Genomic DNA, 19,870 nt, shown 5'->3' with positions numbered 1-19,870 from the left:
CAGGACAGTGAGTGGGGGTGTCCAACATCTTTGGAAGGCCAACTTGGATCAGTTATCATCTTCCATGAAGCACTGCAACCTCCTCAGGTGAAAGCATTATATTTAGCAGGTAAGTGTGGATTGTACTGGTCTTAGTGTAATAATGGGGATTAGTTTGAACTTTTAACTTCTTCATTATGTGTCTGTGTAGAGCAAATCCAGAAGAACTGCAGAGCTAACCTAAGTGAGAGAGCCTTATAACAATTAAGCTTGAAATGGAATGTTAAGTATTTTGCAAAGTTTTATTTTTAATGTTATGTTTGCATAAGCGCATCTACTTATCATATGTACAGACCTCCCAAAATAAAAATACTAGCTAGTATTTTCTTTCATAAGTTCTTAATTTTTGTTACTGTTTGCCTACATGTGAGTTTACAGTTGAGACTCTTTAAAGTAGTGCTGTTGTTTTGATAGGCCACTTAAAGGTGATTTATGTTTGAGGTTTTTTCCACAAGAATCAATTAATAATTAAGGAGTCATTTAAAGAAAAATTCTGATAAGCTATGTCTTACAGTTCAAGGTCTTGAAGTATTAAGTTCCTTAATGACTTGAGGTTGTTAGAGATTAGCATAAAAACACTTCCATGATTTAAAGAAAGTATTTTGTATTACCTAACAAAACTATCTTGAAGATTAGTAATTTTCTGGATGTTTGGGCTTGATGACAGAAGGGTTGGTGACAAATATGAGACTTATTTGTACAGACAGAAACATTAGAGTTCTCTGAATGTATAAGGAAAACCTTCTGGTATAGTTTAGCTTTTTATCAATAATATATTTCTTTTTAAGCAGACACTATGGAATGAATTATTTAAGTCATAAAGATTACTTCAAAGCATGTCTCAAATAGGTATGGTTCAGAGTGTCGTATTTGTTGTTGCAACAGGCCAACACTAATACCCAGTGTTTATGTTATAAATATATATTTTTATTTATTTTTTTTTAAATAGGTCCAAACTGTTTAACTCCATGGAAGTCTCAAGAGGCTGAAGTAGCAGATCTCCCCAGTAAGGTGCTGCTTCATTATACACCAAAGGTATTAAACAATACATAATTTCTTTGTTTACACAGTGTGCAGTAATTTCAGAATATGTTCTAGATGGTCTTTTTTTTGTTTGTTTTGCTTTGCTATTGCTGTTTCATAGAACAGGTGGGTGTGCCATCTTTATGCTGTGGTTATTATGGGAAGGTAAATAGCAGTGAGAGCATTCTTGAACTGTAGTCTTGTGCAGAGATAGTAGGTTTTGTTCTTGTTTGACAACAGGACGGAATTGTCTTGTCCAATTGTGAATGTCAAATCTTAAGATAACATATATGATGTCCCACATGTTCCAAATTGTTTAAGTACTTTAATATCAACACAATGGCACTAACTTCCTGAACTGTTATGCATCATTCAAAAATCTTATGTGCTCAAGAATCTGTAACTTGTTTCCTAAATGATATTGTAGCCTCTTCATTTGTTTAACAGGCCTGCAGAAACCCAATTTGTCTTGACCTATCTGCAAATCTTTTACATGGAAGACTAACTGGAAACAAAGTAGTGAACTGGGACATCAAGGTAAATAAATACATACTGTAGAAGCAGAACCTGATGTAAATGTGACAGTAGTTGTATACATTCACCTGATTTTTGAAATACTGGAAGTTGTTATCATAATGCAAATGAAGTTTAGCAGATACAGCATGTTTTTGTAATGACAATTAATGGGTTAATGCTGTAGCTGGACTAGTATTACATTATATTTATTGAGAACTCAGAAGAGCTGCTGCTTTTAATGTAATACATAATGCATTAAGAGAAGAGAAGGCTGACGGGAGATCTCATAGCGGCCTTCCAATACCGGAAGGGGGCCTACAATAAAGCTGGGGAGGAACTTTTTATAAGGGCAGGTAGTGATAGAACAAGGAGAAATGGCTTTAAACTGAAAGGGAGTAGGTTTAGATTAGATATTAGGAAGAAATTCTTCACTGTGAGGGTGGTCAGACACTGGAACAGGTTGCCCAGAGAAGCTGTGGCTGCTCCTCCCTGGAAGTGTTCAAGGCCAGGTTGGATGAGGCTTTGAGCAACCTGGTCTAGTGGAAGGCATCCCTGCCCATGGTGTTGAGGTTGGAACTAGATGATCTTTAAGGTCCTTTCCAACCCAGACCATTCTATGATTCTATGGTTCTATGATTGTGTGGTAGCTGACTACTCTTCATAATCTGTTCAATGCATATTGTTTATTGAAAGCATTTTATAATCTCTAAGGGATTCTGTCATGGTTTCCTTGCAGTTTTAAACTCTGAATTAGATTAAGATTAGTAGGCTTAAATTAACACTTGTGACTTTTGCTTGTGCTAGTCACAGTAAAAAATATTAATGAATTGCAGACTAACTATATCAGAAAATCAGGTGTGGAGTTAAATTATTATAAGAATCTAGTATTTTTTTTAAGAGATAAGTGAATCCAGTTATTTACTTTTGGTTTGAGGTTAGCAGGACTAGATGATCTCACAGTCTTAAAAGCCTCACTTCAGAGAAAACACCAAATACTCACTAAACTGTTATACCTTATTATGTCTCTGCTATACACTAATTGTCCAATATTTTTTCATTATTGTTAGATACATTGGGATGTCTGATTCTTACAGGCTATACAAACCATCTTTGTTTAACTTTTACTAACAGCTGTAATCACAGTACTGCTGATATGTTAGTATTGGAGCTTAAAATTTAACATTTTGTGGCTAAACTTGTTTCTAGTCTCCTGCTCAAACATTCTGTTACAGCAAAACTGTCCTACATGTTGGTTTTTGGGGTTTTTGTTTTGTTTTCTTAACCAACACATAGAATTGATGTTTAATCAATTAATTTCTTAGTCTCGTGCCACTGACAATTCATATCTGGCTTTATACTATAGAATTAAAACTCACAAATTTGTCAAATTAATGCTGCCAATGAGATTAGTATTAGTGCTTTAACTTTCTTGATGCTCCACAAACAGCATACCATATAGACAAGTTATATGTCTGTTAGATGTCTTCTGTGTAAACTAGCAGATGTTCTACATACTATGGAAGTTATGGAGAGGACAAAACAATGAAATGCACACCAGCTTAATAAATACCTTTGTGTACCTGTCTGTTTTTTTTCTTCCCCTGATTACTAACACATATTAATATAAAAAAAATCAAAGTCAAGCTTAGCTCTGTGCATGAGGAGATCAAGTTATTTGCAGCATGAGAGTTTGATCTAGAAACAGTGACATGAATAAGGATTTATTTATTTTTTTTTAATTTAGATAGAATACATCCAATTCTGGATTATAGGCAGAATCTTTGATTAAGGGCTTTTAGCTTTGAGAAAAAAATAAAATTGAAAGTCTGAGTGAAGAAAAGTTGTCAGTAAAATACAACATCTTTTTTTTGTCTTGAGGAAAAATGTCTGAACAAATAAATACTGCAATTTGTTCTCTTCACCCAGTAGTGGGAGGAGGGATGGATGAGAAGTGTTTATATCTCTAGCTTTATGGGAAAGCATGTTGTGAGTACAAGTTTTAGGAGAATCATTCATTAACAAACATAAAAGGGTTTAGCACCCTTTTGAGGAGTACTAGAGTGAGGGAAAAACACAAGAGCTGATCAGGAGCTCGTGAGGAGATAGGTACAGCCTAGAAGGAGCTACAGTTACTGCTGTCTTGTGGTTCAGACAAATTCTGGTTTTCAACTTTAAGCTGATTTCTCTTTCCAAAAGCTGCAGGTCTATGACTCCTTTTGTTTTGCTCAACAAATGTAGAAATCTTCATCCATGAGAAATTTTACAGATTTAAAAAACTTTCTTAATTTAACTGTTCAATTTTGTTAAATTCACCTTAATAAAGAGGATTTAGGAGACTTGAATTTTAAGAGGCTTAGAATTGAGGTGTGTGTAAAGTTACTTTAAAAATAAAATAAAAATCTTTTTTTAAATTTTTTAACTGACTGAAGTTGAAATCATGCAGGAATTAAAGCACAAATGTGTATAATCTTTTCTTACTTCTTGCTACAAGTAACTTAGAAATCAGACAAACACGTTTTTCCTGTTTTCAAATACATTTAGCAGAAGATTCTTTCTAAGATTTGTATCCTTCAGTTTCCCGTGTTTACGTAGGGGGAGAAGGAAGGAAATGTAAAACCACACTTCCAAAACAAGAGCTGACAGAAAGGCATGTGTGTTACTGCAGTGTCAAAAACTTGGGGAGCTCTGTTGTTAAACACAATGTTTTAAACTGGTTTCAAAGTGGCATATCAAACATTCTGATTAATTAGTGAGTATGTAAGGTTCCTTGTGTTTAGAGTATATTTCTGTTATGTAGTTTAGGGCATCTTATTTACAGTGATGTTTTTCTCACTTTTTCTCTTGGTTTAGGATATGATCAACTGTATTGGTGGAGTAAATGTGCTATTTCCATTGCTGGAACAGATCAGTTTTCTTGCTGGACGGTTGCCTGAGAAGTCTGAAGGGGAAACTCTACCCCCAGAACTAGTTACTCCTGTAGAGGAAGACTGGGTGGTATTGTCATCCACAAAGGCATCAGGTAGGAAAGTACAATTGAACTGAAATAATTTTTAAGCTTGATTTTTAAAGTCTTCCAATGAATCACAGAAAGACATTTTTTTACGTACTGGCTTTTCTGAAGTACCTGTGTAAAGCTGAAAGGCTCTTTCTGTTCATAGGTATCTGATATTGAATACCAGGAGATCAGCACTGTGTAAAATTAACTTACCAACATATTTTGAATAGAGATATGTTTAATAATGTTATTTTTATTTTCATGATTTACTATTACATTAACAGTATTACATTTAATATACTATTAAAAGTATGCAGTTTTTTAATTTGTATTTGGAAAAGTTTGTTCTGATTATTTTGAGAAATTGTTTGATGCAAAGCCTACCAACAGGAAGAGCTTTCCTTAAACTTCAGTGCTGAGTCAGGCAGCTGCACAAAGACTTTGGCTAAAGGCTAAGCAGTCCTGTTCTGATGCTGCAAACTTTTATTTTCTCAGGAAAATGTTCAGGCTTGTACCTGTTCCACACACAGTCAGATTTCAGTATTAAAATTTTTAAAAAATCAAAAGGAAGCTTTAAGAATAGATTTTTAAAAACTGTGCTAATATTGAGAATGAACTTTAATCTTTACAGAAACCACTGTGAAACCAGACCTTGCAAGGGAAGCAGTATTTTTTTTTTTTTTTTTTTTCAAATGTGTAATGGTGGAATAAAGTAAAAAAAAAAAAAATCTTTTTCTCTCTGTCTCTGAATTTTTTGCATGTCATGGCTAGAAAGTGTCAGTTTGCAACTATGGAGGGAGAATAACTGCAGCATACATAAAAGACTGTAACTGAAAGATAGGTTTGTAACCTACAGCCACGTGGATGAAGCAGCTGAAGTCAGGACCAGGGTCACTTTGTTCTGGAGAGGCATGGAATGACTATGCCTCTGCACTGGAGAAATCTGAAGACAGCCTACAGCTAGGGAACAAGCAGGAAACGAGTTGAGAGGCTCAGGAAATAGTGAGGAATATGAATACTTGATCTTATTTCTTCCCTTCTACTTTTGTGCAGTGATACAACAATAAACTGTGAGGCATTGCTCTGTTCTGTTTTACAGAAGCCCGCCTGGAGAAGAACGTTGTTGCAACTTTCATCTTGATGATAAAACACTTTCTTCAGAGACACCACGTTAATCAAGAAAATCTCATTCATTCCCATGGAGTTGCCACCCTAGGAGCCTTGTTACAGAAGGTGAGCAAATTTGAGAAACATCCTTTAGTAATTAATGTTATGAATGAGGTCCTAGTTACTTCGAAACATTCTTAGTTAGGCCAGGATGTGAGGGTCTTCAGAGGTCTCCTCAGTAGTGCTTTTCTTTCTCATGTTTGTGAAAACAAAAAAGCGTGATGAGTTGGCCTTGATCTGCAAAGTGAAAGTGTTTTGTCTGTTTTTCATGTTCTGCTTTTTTTGTTACACATACTGTGTTGCATGATTCTTCAAACTAGACTAATTTTGTGGTTTTTGTATTGCTTTAATGGAAGCAGACATTGCTGTAGAAGATAAAAAAAATCTCAAAATTTTATTTAAAAAAAAATTAAGTTTATTATGATATTCAATGTTTTGAGTGCTAACACCTGTTGTTATTTTGAAAGGTGCCGAGCAACTTAATGGATGTGAATGTATTGATGGCTGTACAGTTGTTGATAGAACAAGTCTCAGTAGAAAAGAACATGCAGCTTTTGCAACAGATGTATCAACACTTACTTTTTGACTTCAGTATCTGGAACAGTGGGGACTTCCCCTTCAGAATTGGTGAGATCTTGGGCAACTGTGCAAAGATTACAGTACCTTTCACTTGATGTAAAACTTTATCAAGGTTCTAATAGACAACTTAATATTATAGGGCATATACAATACCTTTCTACAATCATCAAAGACAGCAGAAGACTCTTCAGAAAGAAATATGGTGTGCAGTTTCTTCTAGACACACTCAGGATTTATTATGGGTATGTGTTTTACCTCTTCTCACTCTCTCTCATTTATTGTATGTGACTGTTGGGTTTTTTCCCCCCATCATCCTAGTGAGAAAATTAATAAAGAAAACTGCAGGTTTGCTTTTGTTGGTTGATTTAATTTTCAAAATTGCATTCATATTTTTTTTCCTCCTCTGACTTGCTACTTTTCCTTGACTTTAATTTTTATTATAGGATTATATAAAATTTAGGTCAGTGATACTAGAAATGCTTGGAAAAGTCCTTAAAATTACAAAATTGAAGAATTTGTTACCAACAATGCAAATTAAGTCATAGCTCATTACCATTATGAAAAGTGAGGGTGTTTATAATTTTAAGTTCTTTTATATCCTTGTAGAATTTGAAGTAGGACTTTTTTAGGAATTTAAATTTTTAGCTTTCAGTCTTGATGATTTATATCTGCGTATGGATATAGTTACTGAGAATATGTCACTGAGGAAGACTGACTAGAGACCTTGCTCTTTCCTCTAGAGGGTGGGAGGGCAGAACCTGAGTCCTGACCTGTATCCAGATTGGTACAAGTCTGTATTTCAGGGCTTTTATAGGCTTAGTAGGTCTGATCTACTATTGGTTATTAATATTCAGTTTCCTTCAGTAAAAATTGATAGCTTGTGCGATGATGTCTGGGTAGATGAAAAATTACAAAATTAGCACAATCAAATTGCTATTAATGAGTCATGAAGAACTTTCTTAGGTTGCTTTTGCTGTCTATTGGTGTATAGGAGTGGCTGTAAAGACAGTGATTTGGCTCCTGATGACCTGAGAACAATACGGACATCCCTCTATGGGCTAATCAAGTATTTCCTCAGCAAAGGTGGAACACATGAAGAAATACAGAGCATTGTAGGATACATAGCTGCCAGCAGTGAAGAGGAGCAGGTATCCAATATGGCATAAATTAATAGTTCAAACTGTACATGTTTTGAATTTGCTTCCTGGTGTTTAGGAATCTTGTGTCTTTTGTGCTTAAAAGAGGGGAGAACAAAAAAGAAAAAGACCACAAGCAAACTTGATCTAGTTGAAGATGTCCCTGCTCACTGCAGGGGGGGTTGGACTAGATGATGGTTAAAAGTCCCTTCCAACCCAAACCATTCTATGATTCTGTGAACAGAACTTGAACTTGCTTTGTAGCTCTAATTACAGTTTGATAAGGTGTTTTATATATAGAAAAAATGTATTAAAAATAATTTTAAATGCAGTAATATTGAGCAAACAAAAGGTCTATTTTATAAGCAAAGGGTAAAATTTAAAAGCCAAAAAAAATTTCCCCAAACAGAGCATGAAGCCTAAATGAACTGTGGATTAATTTAGTTGTCTTAATTTTGTAGCTTTGTGGAATTCTGGATGTTCTCTTCAGCCTACTTCATTCCAGCCCAACCCCAGACCAGCTTTTTTTATTGCTTTTTGAACCAGGAAATGCTGATATTCTTTACGCTCTGTTATTGCATCAAAGATACTCTGACAGGCTTAAAGAACTTGTGTTCAAGGTAATGAATCAATTATATGTTCTTAAATTAATCAATTGAATATAAATTTGTATTTTTCAATGGTTTGGCTGCAGAAGTGTATGCAATTGCAAAGATACTAATCATACACGTTTTAATTTTTTTCTTCTCTTTTCTGTTATATTAGATTTTATTGTTTACAGCCATAATCATAATGGAATTAGTGTTCTTTGAAGTAAACTATTGGGATCTTAAATAAGTAAAATGAGTCCTTGTTGTTTGAATTAGCTTACAAAGTAAACTTTAAAAACAGTGGATCAGGATGTTATATCATACACAATAAATAAGAGGTCTGGATGTTTCCTTGTGTTTATTTTGCATTTGTGTGTACTTTTCCTTGCAGATTGTAGAAGAGATGCTGAAATGTACTAAAGTCTACGAACGTAGTAAGCACCGTATGAGACTCAGAGAAGTGGGATACTCTGGACTGGGGCTCCTTCTGAATGAATCGCCAGTTACTGTTTCTCTTATTAAAAACCTTCTTAACCAAGTTCTGTATGCAGGTAACTGGCGAGTATTATGATTACCATCAACAAACTCCTGCTGCTCAGAGGCAAACATATTTGGTTTTTTGTGCAGGAAAACTAGAGCTGTTGCCTTACAGAGCTGTTCTTTTTGAAGTTCCCATTAGTCCAGCTAATGTTTTCTTAGTTCCCTGAAGTTTGTTCCCTTTAATACCCCTGGATGTAGAGGTGACCTCCAAGGCTATTTTTAATATTTAACTGTTACATTCTCTTGCATGATATAATTTGTGTTGTTTTTTCTTTCTCCCCTACAGATCCTGCCGTGAATTATAAAGATCTCATAGCTGTAGTGCATCTGGCTCATAGGTCAGATATAAATGTGAGAGTGGTTATCTGTAGAAAGGTTAGTTGTCTTCTTTAAAACTGGAATACTGTCTTTTAAGCCCATAAGCTGTACAGTGTAATATCTTCATCATTTATTTAACACACAGTGGCAGTATATGTTGCTGCTACTTCATTTAGCAATGATTTATGTTAAATATGAAGCCCATCTGACACTTAATGTTGAATTTCATGTATTCAAGTCCTTTTGAAAACCAAAACAAAAAGTAAAGCCTCTATCATGATTCTCAAATAGCTTGTATTTTCTACAAATTAGAGACAGTAGACTCTTTGAATTACTGAGTTTTCTCAAAGGATGCTTAAGACCATCATCAAAGTTTTGTTTGTATTCTTAATATGTTATTTTGATAGAACATGTTATGGTTCAAAAGAGTGGTTGTGGATGCAAGGAAGAGATAAGGAAGAAGCAGTGGCTTTTTCCTAAACTGAGCTCTCTCTGTCTTGTATCACTGGAATTAGTAGTACTAAATGTAGCTGTGAGGCCCTATGTTGTCTATTAAGGTTTCTCGAAGTGAAAAAAGTGAAACAATAATGTACACTATTGGTAAGCTATTAATACTGCAATATTCTTAAATTGTCTGTTTAATAGTTCCTAATCAACAATATTTTCTGTTCTAGATTTAGGTTTTTTTGTAGACTAGTGGCTGAATAGGATTATTTGTTGTGATAACTGGCTTTTGCAGGAATTGTTGTGAGGACCTACCAATATGCTTTGATAGCTTTTTTTTTTTTTTTTTAACTCTCCTACTCCTGATAATTTTTTCTTTTTTGTCCCTCAAATATATTGTGGCTTGTTTGCTTATTATTAACTAATAGTGGTTCTTTTACATTGTAGGATTGTAAAATGTCTAATTGAAAAGCTAAAATGAATGCAGTTACAAGCTAAAATTAATGTGTAGGTATGGGATATCTTCTCCTATCCTTAGGTTTTGCATCTTTTGCATTCCCAATTGGATGCAGCGCAACAGATTTCTCAGCAGCTGGGCTGGCAGGACACTTTGATTCGACTGTTCCTGAAGGAAAACTCAGAGGTCCAGATTGGCTTTAAAGAGAGCAGGACTGATTCCTCAAGGGAAGAGGAAATTGCTGAAGAGTTTCAGAAACATCAACCTGATAAGACAGAGGGAAACAGAACTGGCAGCTTTGCATCTGTTAATGGTCTGTTTGATCAGTGGAGTTTAGAAGACAACAAATCCCTGGATGTCCCTACTCGTTTTTCTGTTATGCCACTGGAAGATGCATCCACAGCAGACATGTCTTTTAGGTCAGAGGACCAAGAAGAACTGTGGCACAGAAATCCTTCACATTTAAGTTTAGATCTGTCCAGTGTTGACTCTTATGAATTGGCTGACATTGGGAATCAGATGACAGATAGCCAGCCCAGCACACCATCACCAATAGAGAACACAAAACCATTCTCTGTGCAGCCTGACAAAGAGCTGGGTTTTATAAATGATGTGGGCTTCACCACTGATCTTTCTTTATTTGAAAACCAAGGAGTAAGTAATTCATTCCCTATACGGTTAATTTATCCAAATATCTGCAATTTCTTTTTATTTTTTTAATCATCTCCCCAGTGGATAATTATTGTCCTTTCTTCCCCTCCCATCTTCCAACAGAAAAGCGAGCATTATAACTCTTTTATAGTGAATAGTGGTACTTCCTTTTGTAATGTGTCTTCTTTTCTGGTTGTCTAGTTGGAATAGTTTCACTTTGAAAAAAAAAAAAACAAACCCCAACCAACAACAACAACAAAAAAAATCACAAACAAACCAAGAGTGGTACTTCCTTTTGTAATGTGTCTTCTTTTTTGGTTGTCTAGTTGGAATAGTTTCACTTTAAAAAAAACAAACCCCAACCAACAACAAAAAAAAATCACAAACAAACCAAGGAAAAAACTACAAACTCCCCTCCCCTCATTCTATATTTCAATATCCTTTATTTTCCAGAGGAGACATGAGGCAGACTTGTTGTGAAAAAATCAAGGGTAGCTAAAGGTCACACTGAAATAATGATGTAGAAGTCAAGTCAGTATGTATTACAACATGAAAGCAAGCCACAGTCTCTTTAATTTGCATTTTCATGTATTTAGCAATTGGACTTTAGACTGGAGAGTTTTCAAAAATGCTGAAATATGCAAGCACAGGGACTGTGATGAACAAGAAATGTTTTTAAGGTTTTCTAGACTAAAAGGGCTGTAAGTATTTGTCTTCTTTTGTAGGGAGGTGATAATGAACTCATACAGTTACTCACAGACATCCTACTGTGTATAATGTGGAAAGGCATTGAAAAATCTGATGATGCTGCTTGGATAGAGAGAGGACAGGTGTTTTCTGCACTGACCAAATTGGGGATATCTAATGAATTGCTGCGACCTTCGGATGAAATAAAACTCAAGTGAGTGTACAGTTCAAGATGGGTTCTTTCATCCCTTTTGAGGAAAAACAGAAAAAGTAAGGGGCATTAGTGAAGTTTTCCAATAAGATGTACTTTTCTTTGCTTTCTCTTCATATAATGTCAGAAGTATATTCTACTACCCATTTAGTAGTGTCATGCAGCCGTAAGGCTTTGAAACTGTATTGCTGGTTTCATGAATTTCTGAATATTTCTTTTACCTCATTAGCTTATTGAGAAGATGGCAGTTATGTCACTGCAGACTGAGAGATTCAATTAAATACTTAATTGGATTTTTTTAAAGCCGTTTATGCTTAGAACATGTAATAATTACTTTGGGATTTTGTTTTCCATGCAGCTTGCTGGAGAAGATGTTAGAATGGTCAGTCACTGATAACAGAGATTCAAAAGCTCTACCTACACATGCTGAAAATGCCTTCAAGCTCTTGCTAATTGTACAAGATTTCCTGCAGGCAGAAGGACTAGTTAATTCAAATTTATGGACAGAAAAGGTACAGTAACTGCTTAATGGAATTACTGGATATAGGCTGAAATAGTAATGAAAAAAATGTCCACTTGGATATTGTCATATATTTAGAAATATTTAGAAATGTAGAAGCTAATGAAACATGTCAATTATAGCCTAAGCACGTTTTGAACCGTTTGTCAGAATATATGACTCATTGTGTGTGTCCTGAATAAAAGACCAGCCAAAGCTCTGCTCTCAGTTGCAAGCTGAGAAGTGTCACTTCTGGGCTTTGACCAGTGACCAGAAACATTGGAGTTTCAACATGATTTGGTGCATACATATGCAAATAGCTCAATTTTATTTATCAGAGTCAAAAACATGAGGTCTGAGGAAGAAAATTACTAACAAACACAGTAAGCAGTAAGGTTAAGAAACTTCCTGTCATCTGGCTATTTCTCCTGCCTTCTTGATGTACATGTTGTAGACACCCATAATTTGCCTCAACATTTATGTAATTTCTTGCAGTGGTCTTGCTTCCTTCACTGAGTTGTTACTACTTTTCCATTTTTCAAGGATAAAGGGAAGAGGTATTATATGAAAACCATCATCATATCACGATAAATCCTTAAAAGAATCAGATTTTTTTAAGGCTACTTTTTGGGGGGAGGGGGTGGGGAAAGTATAATGTTGAATCTCTTCAACAAAGTAATTCCGAAGCTGTTCTCTAAAATGCCTGCTTATAAGTAAACATAGTTTAATCTTAAAGCTTTTAATTGTTTGTTTTTAAACAATCTCTGCTTGGTAAAAGCTTTGTCATCTGTTGTGATCTAGCTTTGTGAAATCTAATTAGAAATGAGATCTGGACTTTGGAGCAGAGTCGCTCTTATTGCCAACTCCGAATTCAAAATAACAATACTTTCACAAACTATCTTCCACTGTGCCTGGGGAGAATATAACACTCTGTAATATTCTAACAGGACAGCTTTCAGTCTGCCAAAGAAGCATTCATGTGATTCTGAGGCTTAAAAAAAGAAATATTTTGCATTTGAATAATTTATTAGGGAATATATCAAGGTCTATTAGTTTTAAGCAAACAAGTCTGGATAGTGAAATGTGCCATTTCCTTGTGAATACCTACCTTCCACAAGGTTTGTATCACTTCTAGTATCAAAAAACTGACAGAAAGGAGTGCCTCCTATTTTTTTATTTTTTTTTAAAGACATTAATAGTTGTTAAGAAGTTTCAAGCATTGAACTAAATGAGATATTAATGAAAGAAGCCTTATTTTCCTTCTTGGGGCACTTGCTGTTGCTGGTAAATTATACTAGCATTACAGTCAATTTAAAGTACACAGCAAAAGAATGAAATATAATCCTATATATATTGAACCCAGAAAGTGCAAACTGGTATGATATCTGTGCTATTAATAATAGTGTCTTTTCAATTGTAGTAATCCTGCTCGTGGAGTCTAACTTTTCTAAGGAAATGGCATTTACTGGAGTTAAATTACAGGAAAAACATAAGCATATATACTACATGACGATTTTGGCTTTATTCAAGGGAGATACTTGAGCTAATGTACTGGGCTAGATAGACTTTTGTATTTAGGAATTGTTTCAAATTACTGGTTTAACTGCAGTGTTCTGCGATAATTTTCTGGGTTTGGGTAAACTGGAAGTGTGAACACAGGCTCTTCAGCTCTTTGACATTATTCTGTCTTCAGCTGGAGTAGCTGTTAATTTTATTTCATGCAAATCTTCTGTTTTTACAATAGCTCTTGGAAGAACTAGTGAGTCTCATGGATAGCCTGTCAGTCTGGTACTCTGCTGGCCTAGAAGCAATCAGGCTTTCACAGGTGCAAGTCCAGTTGCTCCTTGGATTCATTGCACAAGATAACTTACAGGTTTGTTGCAAATTCCTGCAAGTGGTACAGTGTTTTAAGTGCATGATACATGTAGCTGTTGTGATTTATGTGGGAGCTGTTCATACCAGTGAGCAGACTGATGGCAGTCCTTCATCCTTCTATATGGAAGATGTTTTATTGGTTCTTACTATTTGCAAATTTACTCTACAGCCCTGTCAATGTGCTCCTCTGAGCATGAGAAAGAGGTAGAGGGCAAGCTGTTTGAAGATGGGACTTCGTAGGCACTAGTGGCAGTAAGATGGTGATTCTGATTGCGAGTTTACATATGCAAAGTGCACATGAGCCTCGACTGTTCTGACAAATCAACATCTGGAACAAAGTTAGCAGAGCTGTGCCTAGAATATCAGCCCTTCAGTAAAGCCAGGATTGTTAGTTTAGGTATGTGATTGTCTTAATACAGCCGTGTGACTTCAGGATTGCAGCTGACTCAGGTTTGGTCATCACAGGATGAATAAGTGATCAGTGCCCATATTTCTTGCATGTGTGCCTTCAGGCTACCTGGGATGCAGCCAGAATATGTATAAACTCCCGTGCTAAAAAGATAAATGCTAAAAATTACTATTTTGAGGATTGATTTTTTTTTTTTTTGTTATTGTTTGTCTGTGTAGGTCTGTGCTATGGCAGCAGCCAAACTAAACACCCTCCTCCAGACCAAAGTAATTGAGAGCCAGCCTGAAGCATGCTACCTCTTGGGGAAGCTGGAAGGCATCTTGAGTAGATCAATTGAAGAGAAGACAGAGACTTACTCATTTTTGATTCCCCTTGTTCGAACATTGGTATCCAAGATTTATGAACTTCTCTTCATGAACCTGCATCTCCCTTCATTGCCTACTACCAATGGCAGCCCATCTTTCTTTGAGGACTTTCAAGAATACTGCAGTTCTGATGAGTGGCAAGTTTATATTGACAAATATGTAAGTAGTAGATTCTTTGTATTATTTACTCCCTCTTTTTAGCCAGGAAAGCAGAGGAATTAATTCAAAAATAATGCTGTGCTTTTTGTTTTATTTTGGTGGAACCAGATTATTCCAAATATGAAGCAGTATGAAGAGAATTCATTCAGACATGATCATGAGCAGATGGCACTTTACTGGAAGGACTGTTATGAAGCATTCATGGTGAACATGCACAAGCGAGACAGGGAGAGAGGAGAAAGTAAGCTTAAATTTCAGGTAAGGTTTTGGGCGAGTGTGAGTTTCTCTTAGAAAGAGGACTTGCCTTCTAAAAGATGAAGAAACTGAATTCCAGGGTGATCCAAGTCATTGCAGGCAGGTTGACTGTTTTGTCAGTTGTTTTGGGGGGGTTTTTTTTGTTGTGTTTTTGTGGGTTTGTTGGTTTGGGGTTTTTTTTTAAAACCCTACTTCAGAAAAATGAAAACATGTAAAACAGTGAACAGTTCCTATTTGATGTGTTGAAAAATTGTTTCTGAACTGACCTTTCTGTATAAGGTCCAGCCTCAGCTTAAGTATTAGAGTTAACTGTTAATTACAGCAAATATCATAGCTAAGTTACATTTCTCTTGTTTTCTCTGTCTTCTTAATAACTATCCTTCTAGTAATTCTTTTTATTCAAGTAACTCAAGGAAGAATAGAGTATGAGTCACATTCTAGAATACCAGAATCTAAAGAAAAATCCTACTTATTATAATCGAATTGCCAATACTGACTACTTTTCTGATGATGAAAAATGGCTTTCACATGGATTCAGCATTGATACTGCTTTTAGACATCTTTAAACCGAAGTTTGGTGCCATTTCTTCCAGTACTAAGCTTTTAAAAATTTCTTTCATAAATATCACCTTAAATTTTCAGAAGATTTACTGCTAAACTTTTTTTGTTCCTTCTTAATTTATGGGAATTCTTGCAAGCCACAAAACTGTGTTTTCAAAGGTCAGAGTTATTTCAGTGCTAGATTTATTTTTAATGGTCTTCCAGGAGCATTTTGTGGAACCATTCAGCAGAAAAGCTCGACAGGAAAATCTGCGGTACAACAGTATGCTGAAACAACTTAATAGTCAACACACAGCTACTCTGAGACAGTGGAGAGCAGCCCAGCTTTATTTGCTCTCTGAACGTGGTCCTTGGTCTGAAATGTAAGAGTGAAGTTTTTAAATCAAACCATATGTAATGCTTAAAAGGAATTTTTTCACATGACCAACTTACTGTTTCACGTGGTTAGAACCTTGTCAAATCAACTGGTAACTATTCTTGAGATGTGAAGTTAATATTGAATGCATCTTTTATAATGTTTTCTGCATTTAATTATTAAAATGTAAAGTTTGAAGTGTAATGCTGAGCTAGTTACCTGGATTCTAGATTTTCTTACCAAGTGACAAATAGATTATCAATTGCAAAAACTTTTTGAGAGATCCTACGGACCAGTGGTTCTGTTGGAAAACAGAGAATAGGCTTGTTAATAAAGACTCTGAGTTTTTATTCATGAAGCTAATTTCAATTTAAAATAATACATTTTGCCTATCTCACCTTTTAGGGAAGTTCTAGATAAAAATCTTTTTTGTCTTTTAATTGTCATTAACTGAAAGTATAAATTGATTTCATGTATTTCAGTAAAAAACAAATAGTATTTACAAAGTGCTTTAGGATGATCAGAGCTGCAATATGAAATATAAAATTAATATGCAGTTTATTGCTTTTATGTTTTACAATACAAGTGACTGACCAGTATTTTTCTAAATATGTACTCTTGTAATCAGTTAATTCATATAGGTCTTTACCTTCTGTCTATTAACTGTTTTTCTGAATATTCTTGTTTTCCTAGGAAACAGCATCCTGTACACTGGAAACTTTCAAATGTGGAAAATTTTTCACGTATGAGACTAAAACTAGTGCAGAATTACAACTTCAACTCTCATCAGGATGCTAGTGACCTAAGAGATAATTTAGGTAAAGTTGTATTGTAGTTGCTATTTCACTTGGGATTCTTTAGTCGTTACTGAAGCAAGATATGCATCTTATTGTTTGTATTTAAGAAGCCGTGTATGGTAGATACTTAAATTTTGATTTTTCTTTATTTCTTCTATTGTAAAATATGTAACATAAGAGTGGTGCTTTGACCTGAAACAACATATTCCTACTGAGTAGAAGTCTTTTCCCCTTGTTCATTGGAGTGTCTATTTTTATTGCCAAGAAAAAAAAGTTAAAGAACTGCTTTGTTTTAAAATGAGCAGTCAAGTAGCTTTCTTGCATGAGATTGCTTTTTCAAGAAAAGGAAACAATTACATCAGAGTAAGCAGGCAGTATTTATTTAAAACCTTTTACAGCTTATGATTAAAATGTGTAGATATTAAGCACATTGTTTCAGAAGTATGCCAAACAGCTGAGTTAGTGGTGGAACTCGTTCTTTAAGTTAGGTGCATTGACTATCAAGACTCAAACAAAAAAAAATTAGCTTTCCAACAGTGTTGTAGCAAAAAAATTTTTGACCCAAAATGTCTATTTATGATAGGTGTACACCAGACACAGCCCTCTAGTGAGTCTCTGCTTCTGGAGGTGGTGAAGCAGGTGAAAGTGAGTGACTTGGAAGATGATGTTCTTGAACTACCAGAAGAAGACACAGCAACCAGTTCCAATTTGTAAGTACAGCAGAATAGGATAGTTGAAATTTGCTTCTGTGCTAGGGATAAGGAGTGAGAAACAATTTCAGAGCTGATTTACATACAGAGCTTCCCTCTTTGTCTGGTCTTAACAATCCAATCCAGGACTTCACAGTAGTTTTGAATAGCAGATAAGTTGCTGTTGGCTTTATCTTTGTCAACAATGAGGCATAAAGAGCTCCAGGGAAAAGGAGGCAGAGAAGATGTTTGTGAGGATCTGTTAGTGATTCACTGCTTGCTCTTGGTCTGGAGCTAAAGCTACAGAATTGTTGAGGCTTTTCTAGTATGTACATTGGCTATAATTCTTTGAGTGGTACTGATGCATTTTCTTCCACCTTAAGGTTGTTAAATGCTTGCTTATGATGTGTCATATCTATAGATTTCTGAGCAACCATTACTTCAAATACTTCTGAAGATAACCTTAGTCACATGAACCAGGACACAGCTCTGCTCTGGGCCAGAGAATTTAAGCACCTAGCAATTTAATAAGAAAGGGAAATGCAGCCTTATGGTTTTATATTTCAAGAGAAGTCAAGTCCATTGTGCCTGAGACTGACATACCAAGCCTGAAGAACAATGCTGTGTAATGATGTTTGGCAGTCTAGTCTGAAACATCCAAGACTGCTGATGGAAGTAGCTTCGTACAGTCATTGATGTTGTACTTTTAATGCCATTCAAGTTTGATTCTTTTCTGAACTGTACTCTTACCAAGTACCTAAGCAACTGTGTAATCTACCCAGCCCTGTAACAATTAGTGGTATTTTTGTAGGAATGAGAAGGATGAGCAAAGTCAGAAAGAAAAGCTAATATTGTCTGAAGACTGTGAACTCATTACAGTAATTGATGTGATACCTGGCAGGCTGGAGATCACTACCCAACACATCTATTTCTTTGATGGTAGCATTGAAAAAGAGGAAGGTGAGCATGATCAGTATCTTTCTTTTCAGTGCAGTTTAACATTCTCTTTTTAGTAGCGTGTTTGTTTTTTTGAGAATGAGTGTCAAACTAATTGTGAAGAGACAAGTTGTAGATCTATACTTAATATTGTACTTGGTGGTCAGTGGCTGACTGATCCCTTCAGAATCAAGAATCTGGAACTGTACTTGCTGAGCTGTTAAACTGATTCAGTATTCTTAGTATTCCTTAAAAACCTAACTTATTAAAAAAAACTAAGTTTGATGACTGAGAAAATGTCGTTACTTCTAATTTGCTGCTTAAATGACACCTCCCTGTTCACCCTTACAAATAAGGTTTCACTCATACATTGATTAAAAAGTAGTTGTAAGTAATGATTGAAAAGTAGCAGTATGTAAACATTAATAATCTATATTAATTTGTTGAACTTCAATAGAATATACACAGTTGAGTATGAAAACTGAACTGAAATGTTATGACCAATAATGGTAAAATTTTTAAAAACAGTATATCAAGAAGTTGGCCTTTTGGGAATTCTAAACATATATAAGCCTCTATTTGAGCCTGTTTAAGAAAGCTAAGAGGTTTGGTTCATGTTTTTTGTCAACAGAATACATTTATATTGTGTCTTTAATCAGAAAGGAAAAAAAAATAATTCTGTACTCCATTAGATTTTCCGGCTGCCTCTTTCTTTCAGCAGAAAAATAGCTGAAGTTAATATTTTTCTAGCAAAATGGTTAATCAAGCCACATGTAAAATTTGCCTTTTCTAGGAATAACTCTGGGGTGATTAGAAATGATGCTGCATTATGTCTATATGAAAAGTTTTGTATATATTCCAAGTCAATAATCAAAGTGTGGTTCCTAGGGGTAGGTTTTGATTTCAAATGGCACCTTTCTCAAATTCGAGAGATACATTTGCGTCGGTACAACCTGAGGAGGTCGGCTTTGGAGATCTTCCTTACAGATCAAACCAACTATTTCCTCAACTTCAATAAGGAGGTATGCATTTCACGAATTTCCTTGATTTGTATAATTAGTACAAGTGTCAAGTTTAAGTTCACTGATCATGTCTAATTTGAGTTTGATGTCTTTCTTAACACTGTAACACTAGTAGCAAAAGATTTGCTAGATATAGGCATTATGGGTAACTAGATTGCAGTCTGTGAAAACCTCAGTCTGGCATCTAGAAAGTGATTAATTGTGAAAAAATGGATAAAACAAAATTATTCTTTTTCCTGTTTCTCTCTGCTATAATACAGAACAATTATTCAACTACAGTTACATCAGTGGTAATCTAAATATCTTTAAGCCCACACATCATTTTAAATATTCAGAGCAAATGAATTACAAAGCAAAGGAGATTTTCTATTTTACCACAGCATTGGAAATCATTGCTGTTTCTATATTTCATGGTTTAGGATTAATGAACTTTTTTCCCCCTGGATAATGTCAGTGATCCTTTGTATGTGGGACTAAGGTAAGTATCAGAATTTAGGGTCAGCTACATAATTGTAGGTCAGTTTATGAATAGCTCCTATAAAATGTTGTTTGTTTGGTTTGAGTGAATAAATCATTGCAATAGTTTTGTAGGGAA

General features: G+C 35.1%; 1 protein-coding gene across 1 annotated transcript in view; it reads left to right on the top strand.

Moving 5' to 3' along the window:
- Positions 1-19,870, top strand: part of LOC104520884 (neurobeachin-like protein 1) — a gene marked incomplete at its 5' end in the record, with an annotated part of 54,755 nt that overhangs the window by 17,457 nt on the left and 17,428 nt on the right. Inside the window, 22 exon segments of the mRNA XM_029083672.1 lie at positions 1-109; positions 989-1,074; positions 1,510-1,599; positions 4,429-4,597; positions 5,673-5,806; positions 6,208-6,367; positions 6,459-6,561; positions 7,311-7,467; positions 7,917-8,075; positions 8,437-8,596; positions 8,872-8,960; positions 9,886-10,458; positions 11,181-11,356; positions 11,712-11,865; positions 13,597-13,725; positions 14,355-14,660; positions 14,769-14,918; positions 15,681-15,838; positions 16,525-16,649; positions 17,212-17,338; positions 18,129-18,277; positions 19,142-19,275. The exon segment at positions 1-109 is cut by the window's left edge and continues 28 nt beyond it. Coding sequence (XP_028939505.1) covers positions 1-109; positions 989-1,074; positions 1,510-1,599; positions 4,429-4,597; positions 5,673-5,806; positions 6,208-6,367; positions 6,459-6,561; positions 7,311-7,467; positions 7,917-8,075; positions 8,437-8,596; positions 8,872-8,960; positions 9,886-10,458; positions 11,181-11,356; positions 11,712-11,865; positions 13,597-13,725; positions 14,355-14,660; positions 14,769-14,918; positions 15,681-15,838; positions 16,525-16,649; positions 17,212-17,338; positions 18,129-18,277; positions 19,142-19,275 — 3,597 coding nt within the window.

This window comes from Antrostomus carolinensis, unplaced genomic scaffold (assembly GCF_000700745.2).
Source record: "Antrostomus carolinensis isolate BGI_N321 unplaced genomic scaffold, ASM70074v2 scaffold17362, whole genome shotgun sequence".
Classification (NCBI taxonomy): Eukaryota; Metazoa; Chordata; class Aves; order Caprimulgiformes; family Caprimulgidae; genus Antrostomus; species Antrostomus carolinensis.
The sequence above is the reverse complement of the archived record's forward strand: the minus strand, read 5'-3'. Positions and strand labels throughout refer to the sequence as shown.